This window comes from Sardina pilchardus, chromosome 4 (genome assembly GCF_963854185.1).
Source record: "Sardina pilchardus chromosome 4, fSarPil1.1, whole genome shotgun sequence".
In the NCBI taxonomy this organism is placed as follows: domain Eukaryota; kingdom Metazoa; phylum Chordata; class Actinopteri; order Clupeiformes; family Clupeidae; genus Sardina; species Sardina pilchardus.
The window spans coordinates 25930024-25940186 of record NC_084997.1 but is presented as its reverse complement, the minus strand read 5'-3'; the positions used below and the strand labels follow the sequence as shown (position 1 = coordinate 25940186).

Below are 10163 nucleotides of genomic sequence, written 5' to 3'. Positions count from 1 at the left end.
AGCCCCACATCATCACATACCCTTCACCATAGATAGAGATTGGTAGATAGAGATTGGCATGGTGCTTTTTCCAGTAGGCCTATTAGCCTGTTTGATGCTCATTGAGCTCAATGCAAATCAAACAGGCTAATAGGCCTACTGGAGACAGCAACACCCCCGCCAAAGACATCACACATGCCTGCCCTTAGGATTCCCTTGCCCTCACACACTCATACACACATACACACACTTACAGTGCCTATAGAAAGTCATCATACCCTTTTGAAATAGTTACTTTTTTTGTCTTATAGCCTGAAATCAAAACCCATTTTAAAAACAATCTTTTTCAGTTTTATTCACAAATGTAGGTGCACATAGTGCTGTGCGATATGGACAAAAAGTTATATCCCGATATAGGCTATTCTATACCACGATAACGATATATATCCCGATATAGAATTCCTACTTAAAATTATATATTTACAGCCACACATTAATGCAAATTTTTCTTATAATTTCAAAAAAAAAAAAATTCATCAGTTGTGGTTGTGTACAGTAGGTGTAATTAAGTGCCTGTCACTTTAAGAAATACGTGAGAGAAAATAATGACGTTAAACCCAATAGTAAGCCTAAATGATCTAAATGCCATAGCCTAGATTGGTTAGCAACATACATTTGAGAGATGCAAATGAGCAAATCAACTTGATATTAGCCTATACAGGGCTGTACGCTAAGCTTTTTCACTAGGAGCGCAGGTGCTCCTAAATGAAAAAGTTTAGGAGCACAGAAAAAAATTTAGGAGCACTATGAAATTTCCTTGAAAACCTTCTTGCCTTAAAGGGATAATCCGGAGTGAAATGCACTTTAGATCAATTTTTCGGACTATTGGGAGTACATACGTTGAGTTGACACCAAAATCATGTCATTCGGATGTATTTTGAGAAAGTTCGAGTTCACCGTTTTTAGCCAAAACTCGTTAGCCTGGAAGTGACCGGGGCAGGTCCTTTCGCCACTACAAAACGCTATTTTTATACCTCTTCTACTGTTCCAAACAACGCTACACTTACGTGGTAGTGAGTAGAGGGTCCCTAAAGCCAAACCGAAGTATCCCCGCGTCTTTATGTGGTCGGATAGAGAGTCCAGAATGAATTTAATCGAGTCAGTACGTTCCGGAAATGGCGCTGCGGCAGCTGCGCAACGCTTCAACAACACTTTACTAACATTTCCGGAAAGGTACTGACTCGATTAAATTCATTCTGGACTCTCTATCCGACCACATAAAGACATGAGGATACTTCGGTTTGGCTTTAGGGACCCTCTACTCACTACCACGTAAGTGTAGCGTTGTTTGGAACAGTAGAAGAGGTATACAAATAGCGTTTTGTAGTGGCGAAAGGACCTGCCCCGGTCACTTACAGACTAACGAGTTTTGGCTAAAAACGGTGAACTCGAACTTTCTCAAAATACATCCGAATGACATGATTTTGGTGTCAACTCAACGTATGTACTCCCAATAGTCCGAAAAATTGATCTAAAGTGCATTTCACTCCGGATTATCCCTTTAAGCAGGATACAGATCATTCACAGCAGTGGCAATCATAGTCTCTGCTCAAACCCTACACACACAGAAAATGGCTTGTCTTGTTTCTATTTCATATTTTGAATTCAGAATTTGTATACATTTTGTTATCAATTTATAGCATTTTAGGATCTGCATAATTACTTATAGCTTAAAATATTCAGTAAACTGAATACTTCATAGGCTATTGATTACACTGTAATGATATTACAGGGGTGGTGTGTAAGGTCTAATTGAGTGCCTGTCACTTTAAGATGTACGTGAACATAATTAGGTTTCATTCGGTTTTAGGAAAAGAGTCAAGCATAGTTCAAGGATACATCATGTTTTCATTAAATAACTTAAATGTTCAAAAAACTAACAAAGGTAAAGACAAATATTTCTGGTTGTTCCGTTTTCTCCCCACGGAAAGGGCAACCCAGTGCACAAAGAGGATATTACTCGGTATTCCACATTTGTTTGTTTATTTTTCTTTAAATGCAGCCAACAGTCAGTCAGTCAGAATCATCAGTCAGGTAATAAACCTGAAATGAATGAGGAATGCAATGTTTCAAATTTCATGTGCATAGTTTAAACACAGCCCCTCAATTCTGTCTAAATAGCCCATTAACAATAAGCAACAATAAATAACATTTACCCATATCAAATACCATCAAATATGTATAACTCATAATAGAACAGCACAAATCATACGCATTAATCAAAGTACAAATATACAATACTAAATAATAATAATTTGAATGTACGCTTCACACTTCAAACATTTAGGCTATGCACCATATTAAAGTCCAACCAAACTGCTATGCAAATGCTGGCAATCATTAGTATAAGCAGGTAACTGCAGGTAACTACAGCTGAACTACAGCTCCCAAAATGCCCCGCGGCAAACCAGGAAGTGAAATACCAGCCAGCAATTCATACCACAAACATTTACAAATCTAAGAAAGTACACATGAACGGACACATGTGGGCACAATGCAATGTCAAGTCTGAATGTTAACTTTATGTCCTACAGCTTGCCACCGTATCAATTTATAACTCTAGAGCATAGCATTATAATGAGTTAACTGAACTGCTTAACTTTACATCTACCGGAGCACAGCTTTCTCTAAACAATGGACGCAAACACAGCAAACATAGCATAGCGACAGCAGACAACATGAAGCGTACAACATAAAGGCAGACAAGAAACATTTGAGATAGAGAGAGCTTACCAAGTGGCTGCACACCGGGTTGAAATTCATTTCAAACTAAACGAATCTCGCGCTTCCTTTTAACACACTCAATGCTGGTCACATGACTCACGGCACACTCAACTCTTAAAGAGATACTACACTATTTGGCAGCTACACCTCTGTTTATCTCAGTTTCTCTCCATAAGTGCAATTGTAATTCTGGTTTAAGGTAAGTATATATGAAAATAAGAAATAACAACTTTACAAATTATAATTCCACAGGAAACACAACACCTCCCACTTAAGTTCCTGATCTCATGATCCAGGGAACTTACCAAACTCATTCAAGACCCCTCTTAGTGACACCATCTTTGATTTTTTTTTTTTTTTTTCTTTTACATCACACACATTATTTTTCTTTTTTCACAATTTTCTTTTTCTTTGCACAATGTCTCTGTAAGTGTCTGATGAGCATCTTAGTCCAATGTCCAAGTCAATCACATCCCTGTGGCAGGTGTGTGGTGTACTGCCCGGGTATGTGAGGTATGAGATGTGTATGCTCTTACTTCATGTATGTGCAAAGTGATTGGCATGGTGGCAGCGCTAGGCTTACACCAACCAGCCAGCAGGGGTCAGGGCAGTGACAGGGTGACAGGGGTTTGGGCCAGAATGAGAGGGTTTGGGCCAGGGGAAGAGGGGTTCAGGAAGAGGCGGGTTTCATGGCAGCTGGTGGATGAAGTTTTTCCTCCACTGGGAGAAGGACCACCAGTCTTCTCACGTCTCTTCTAATTACAGTCATGGGCAGTGAAGAACTCCTCTTCTTCTGGCCACCTGCCAGGGAAACAGGAAGGCCAGCACACGTTGCAATGTCAGCATCCCTGACAATCCCTTTGCTGTCAGGATAAACTGTCAGAATTCGGCCCAGACGAAACTGACCTCTCAAAGCATTTGGGTCAGCAATCCAGACAAGGTCGCCGGCTTTGACGTTCCTCTCTGTCCGGTGCCACTTGTGTCGAATGAACAGATTTGGGCCAGCTAGTTCCCTCCACTTTGCCCAGAACTGGTCCACTCCAATTTGAATAGCCCTTAGACGACGCCAGGAATGGGTCTCTAGGTCAAGCCCGCTGGTGTCTCCTCCAAGCGATGCTCGACCCAGTATAAGGGAGTTGGGTGTTAAATACCCAACCGAATCCTCCTGTTCTTGAGCTCTGGCATCGATTGGGCGTTCATTTGTCAGGTTGGCCGCCTGATAGAACAGAGTTTGGAGCTCTCCCCATGTGAGAGACCCTGTAGCTCCTCCAAGGCTCATGAGCGCCCTCTTCAAAAGCTTCACAGCAGCTTCTGCCGCTCCATTCCTGTGGGGTGCATCTGCAGGGTGAAAATCCCACTTCCACTCAGTCCCATTCTTAGCAGCTACATCTTCTATGGACACAGCTTGCAGGCAAGCCAGATGTTTATGCAACTCATGCATAGCCGGCTTGGCCCCAACAAAGTTGGTACCTCTGTCGGACCATAGTTTCCTTGGATGCCCCCTCAGAGCAACAAAGCGGGAGTATGCTTGGAGGAAGCTTTCTGATGACTGGTCATCGGTGAGATCCGCATGGATGGCTCTCGAGGTCATACAACAGAAAACAATGCCCCAGACCTTCTTGCTTGTCCTTCGTTTAACAGAGTCTTTCACCTCGAAGGGGCCAAAAAGGTCGAGGGTGGTATACTCAAATGGGCTTGCTCTTTTAGTACGCTCTTGAGGGAGATTACTCATTACTTGCTGGCACATCTTGGCTCTTTGCTTTCTGCAGGTGACACAGTTGTTCAGTACCTTCTTAACTGTTCTTCGTCCCTGCATGATCCAGGCTTTCTTTCTTGTCCGTAGAAGAGTAGAAGCGACACCTTCATGGTTTTCTTCATGTGCCTCACTGGCCAGTAGGGTTGCAAGCCACGACTGGCATGGGATTAACGGTACAGCCACTCTGTCCTTATTCCAGCTTTGGATTCTTCCTCCGCAAAGCAATAGTCCAGTCTTTTCTTCCTTCTGAACAACCAGTCGATCCAGGGTTGTGTCGCGGAACTCAACACCATCTTGAGCTGCGAGAGCTAGATCTTTGAAAGCTGTTGCTCTTTCTTCCACAGACAGGTATGGTCTTGCCTCCCACTTTGACTGACCTGGGGCCTGGCTGTTGCCCAGCCAGATTCCTACAGCTCGTCTCATCCAGGCAATGGTTCCGCACAACCGTGTCTGTGAACTGAACTTTTGGGGATCCACAAGGTGCACAAGCGCAACACTGATTGAGCCTGACCATTTCCTGGGCTGGGCTTCTACCTTGACCAGTGCTGAGAACGCCTTCCTCCGAAGTCCCCCAATCTCTTCAGTCACAGAGGGGTTGATCTCTCTGGCAGTCTTCACAGGCCAATCTGATTCAGGCAGCTTTAAAAATTGTGGGCCTTCTTGCCAGACTGATCCTTCACCAAGCTCCTCAGGGGATGCCCCCCTTGTGATGATGTCGGCGATGTTCTGTCTTCCTTCAACCCACCTCCAGCTGTCTACTGATCCAGCCTTGTGGATTTCTCCAATCCTGTTTGCAAAAAATGTCTGATAGCCATAACTATCCTTCTGTATGGCTCCCAGGATTGTCTGACTATCGACAAAATGGATCCACCGAGCGACCTGGATGTAGCAGTGCTTCTCGAAGTATGTCTTCAGGCGGCATGCAAAGACAGCCCCGCATAGCTCTGCTTTAATGACATCACCTTTCTGGTCTAGGGGAGTGAGCTTGGCCTTTGATTCGACCAGCTTCACTACGACTCCATCTTCTGTCTCCCACCGTAGGTAAAGAATGGCTCCGTAGGAAGCTTCACTACCATCAGAAAACGTAATCCCCATTGGGCGGCCTATGGCTCCATGGGGTGTGAGACTCCTGTCGAATCGGAGCTGGCCAAGCCTCACATACTGCTCAAAGAGTGTTATTGCAGCCTCTCGAAGACGTGGCGAAAGAGGATTGTCCCAGATGTCCTTGGTGAGATGGTCTCTTCCTGCTTCCTGAAAGGACTCTCTGATGAGCATCACTCCACGTTGCTTGGCAGGTGAAGCCAGGCCAATGGGGTCATAGAACCCTGCAATCTGACTCAGCAGCATGCGTCGGGTGAGAGGGTCGGGAGTGCTGCCTCTGATCTCATCCTCTCGAAGATCCAGACCAGTCCTCATCTTTCCTCGCCTCCTTGAAAAGTTTACTGACGTCAGCACACGGAGTTTGTCAGATTCGGGTTCATATCCTAATCCCAACGCCTTATTCTCCTCGTCCCGCATCTGGTTGGGGAGTATCAGGGTCTTTGGCTCTGTTAGCCTGATATTGCTGGAGTCAGTGGGTTTCTCACTCCTCCCACTTTGGCCTGTCAGGACCCATGGCTTGAGGGAGAAGCCACCTGCTTTTAGGATCTTTTCCACTCCTTTGGTCATCCTAAACAAAGTTTGGAGGTCATTATGCGAAGTCAAGATGTCGTCCACATAGCAGTCTTCTGTAAGGATCCGACGCTCTTCAACCATGGACGTGAACTGAGGTAGGTTTGCCGTTTCTCTCATGGCGATCTGAGCAATGCATCCGGCAGGCTTGTCACCAATGTTGACCCTGACGACAGCAAACACACAAATTTCATCTTCGGGGTTATCCCTCCAGAGGAATCGATGGAGGTGGACCTCTTCGTCCTTCAGCCACACTGAATTATACATTTTCTTCACATCACCAAGAGCAGCATACAATCTGCTCCTGAATCTCAGCAAAACACCTCGGATTGGGTTGAGGACATCTGGGCCTTTGTGCAGGAGGTTGTTCAGGCTCAATCCCTTAAACTCCTGGCTACTATTCCAGACTATCCTCACTGGCGTTGAGCTAGAATGAGGATTTGGGGCAACAAGATGGCTGATGTACCAGATTGGACCGTTCCAGCCCTCGATCTCTTCCTTTGTGAGCTTGATGGCTGCTCCTCTTGATACCATCTCGTGGATCTGCTCTCCATATGCTGCTTTCCACACAGGCTCTCTTGCCAACCGAGCCTCTGTGTTCTTGAAGGTGGCTTCCACTGCTCGGCGGTTATCTGGCAGAATCGCTGGGCTTACTTTCCATGGGTAGGCCGCGTCCCAGTGTGGGGTGTCGCTGTGTTTGTCTGCTAACACATAAGAGAGGCAGTCCTTTATTTTTTCTAAGTCCCTTTCTTCTCCAAGGGTCATCTCTTTGCCTCCTGGAGGACATTTGCTGCACTTACAGCTTCCGCATTTCGGGTCACACGCTGCTCCGATACTATCCCACTTGAACCACTCAAACACCTCCTTACTTGTGGCAGTGGTGCTGCTGAGGGTCACTTTTTCCATCCTTGTTGGGTCATCACTCAGGTCTTCAGTTGCCACAACAACCTCCTTGTACATCCTTGAGGATGTCCTCATTGACCTTGCAAAGTGAGTCTCAGACTGGTGCAGCGTTAGGTCGACCACCTCAAAGAGATCAGGGTGAGTACCGGCAACAGTTTTGCCCAATGGGCCATCCCAGAGGACTAGATCTCCCTCCAACTTGAACGGCTGTGGAACTAGTCGACCTTCCCTGTGGCTGATCAGAAGATCGATGTTCTCAGGGCGGACCAGCTCCTCTGCAGCGACGTCAGGAAAGATCTTTTGCAGTTGCTGCGGAGTGACATGCTGACTTATCTCTGCAATACTCTCCAGGCCGTAGCAGAGTAGTTTGTGTTCCATCACAGTCCCCTTGGTGGTCTTCACTCTTAGCCGTAGGGAGTACCTCTTGGTTGGAACTGTTGTTGTCATCCCTCCTATCCCATGGACGATTAACTTGATGCTCTCACCAATCAGTCCAAGTCGCTGGGCAGCGTTGTTTGTTATATAGTTGGTGTCAGAGGCAAGGTCAATAAGGGTGCCTATCAGCTGGCCTGAGTTAGTGGTCACTTCTAACAACATCATTACAACAGGGTACTCTTTCAGTCCACCTCCAACAGTGCAGATTGTGGTTGAGGCTTTGTTGGTGAATGCCTTCCTGAATTCTGCTCTTAGCTCTGGAGTGACTTTCGCCAGGAGCTCTTCTTGCTTGCTGGTCAGCCCGAGGCCTTTTCTCTCCATCCTTTTGGTACCTTGCATCTCGCTGCCAGCATCTTTCTCTTGAGCGATGGACTTGGGACAGAGAAGATAGTGGTGAGACTCTTCTTTGCGGCAGTCCAATTTACTGCAGAGAAACTTCTGGTTGCAACGGCCATCCTTTAGGTGCATGCACAGACACCGATTGCATATCCCATGGGTCTTCAGATGGGCCTTTCTCCTCTGGAGATCCATCTCCCTGAAGGCTTTGCAGGCAAACAGCCTACCAGTGTGTGTCTCATCAGCACAGGCAGTGCACGAGCCCAAGCGTGGCTTCAACGGAGACTCTCTTTGGCCTGAGGTAGCTTTGGAGAATGCTTTTCTGACTCCTCTTTCTGGCCTGTCTGCCGGGCCTTTCACTGAGGCGCTTCCCTCTCTTGGACTTGGCTCCAGCTGGTCCAGCTCCTCCAAGATTACCTCCTGCTTCTTCAGGAAACACAGTAGGCAGTCAAAGTGGTTATGTGGATCAAACCCATTCACAGGCTCAGTCTTGTGCGCAATCCATTTCTCCTTCAGAGAGCTTGGTAGCTTACTTTCAAGGGACTGCGCTACCCAGCGGTTCTTTATGACCTCCTCTTCTCCCAGGATCACAAGGTTACTAAGGGCACGCTCCACAGCTTGAATCAGCTCAATTGCTTTCCTAGGGTTGTCCCCCTTTACGGGGGGTAGGGCCTGAACCTCTTCGGATATCTTCAGGACAATTTTCGCCTTGTTCCCGAAGCGGTTGTCGAGGCGCCTGAACATTTCATCCGCCGAAGCACAGCTGGAGAGGACCAAGTCTTTCTTCACCCTGTCACTGAGACTTGCCAGGAGGTGGAACCTTGTGACACCAGCTGTCCTCCGTGGGTTTCCCAGTTGTTCCAGCTCTTCCCACTCAGCTTTCCACCGGTAGTAGTCAGTCATGTCTCCCGAGAACATAGGCAGGCGTGTTCTTTCAAGGTTGATCTGTGGTCTGAAGCCAGGATGCAGGTCAGGGATGTTTTGTGGTGGTGCGTATGGAGATGCAGGGACTACAGGTACAGGTTCTGCAGGTACAGGCACTCCATTGGGGATTCGGGGCTCCTCACCAGAGTCGCTCAGCTCTCCATCACTTGCATTAAGCTCTCCAGTCCGCCTCAACTTTTGCCAGCTCCGCACCCAGTCATGCAGTCTGTTGCCCAGCTTGTATAGCTGCTGCTTGTATGCTGTTGTCTTGGCTCCAGAGAGAAGACCTTCCCATTCAAGCACCTTCTGCTGAAGCATTCTGATTCTCTCCACCAGGCTCTCTCTCAGGACTTCAAAGTCTTCTTGTGGCAACTTCTTCACATCAGTACCCTCCACTTCAGTACATTTCTCCTCTGCACCGTCGGCGTACAATTTAAAGTCACCGTAGGCGAATTTGGACCATAACGTCTCCCTAGCGAGCTCGAGTGCTTCTGTATAGGTGACAAGGCAGGTCGCCGTTTTCTCCTTTACGTGAGCCGCTTCTTTTCCTGCTTGTTCTTTTTCTTTCTCACTTTCCACTTCTCCAAGAGCATCAACATATTCGAGACCAGCATCGTGCACCCTTCCAAAGTCCACAGCAAGTGCTCTGATCTCGTCGATAAGCACCTTTTTCTCTAGGAGGTCTACAGTGAGGGACAGCTTATTGGCTTTCTTGCTGAAAGAGGCTTGTGCTTTTGAGCGCTTTCCTTTTAGAGCAGCTAATTCGCTTGAATCCATCTTCCTTTCTTTCCCTGCACTGACCAAAGCGCCGTTACATAGAGGGGTCTATTCCTCTTCTCTTGGTGCTCCTTCACTGGTCAATGCTGATAGGGCGGGCAGACTTAGCTTGATGCGCTCAGGCCGTTTGGTTTATTACTGTTCCGTTTTCTCCCCACGGAAAGGGCAACCCAGTGCACAAAGAGGATATTACTCGGTATTCCACATTTGTTTGTTTATTTTTCTTTAAATGCAGCCAACAGTCAGTCAGTCAGAATCATCAGTCAGGTAATAAACCTGAAATGAATGAGGAATGCAATGTTTCAAATTTCATGTGCATAGTTTAAACACAGCCCCTCAATTCTGTCTAAATAGCCCATTAACAATAAGCAACAATAAATAACATTTACCCATATCAAATACCATCAAATATGTATAACTCATAATAGAACAGCACAAATCATACGCATTAATCAAAGTACAAATATACAATACTAAATAACTAGAAATGCAATTCCAAGGAATTACCAGTGCATGAAAATGCAAAAATATATAGATAGATAATGTAGATATGGTTACTAAGGTGTAGCTAGGGTAAACATGGTGGTTGCATAGTTTA

General features: G+C 46.3%; 1 protein-coding gene across 2 annotated transcripts in view; it reads right to left on the bottom strand.

The window, feature by feature from the left end:
• Window positions 1–3103: 3103 nt before the first annotated feature.
• Window positions 3104–10163, bottom strand: part of LOC134078694 (uncharacterized) — a 29473-nt gene continuing 22413 nt past the window's right edge. For both annotated transcript variants that reach the window (XM_062534803.1, XM_062534802.1), the window contains one exon: window positions 3104–9841. In XM_062534803.1, the coding sequence (XP_062390787.1) occupies window positions 3434–9565 (6132 nt within the window). In that variant the 5' untranslated portion in view covers window positions 9566–9841 and the 3' untranslated portion in view covers window positions 3104–3433. The remainder of the gene's footprint in view (window positions 9842–10163) is intronic.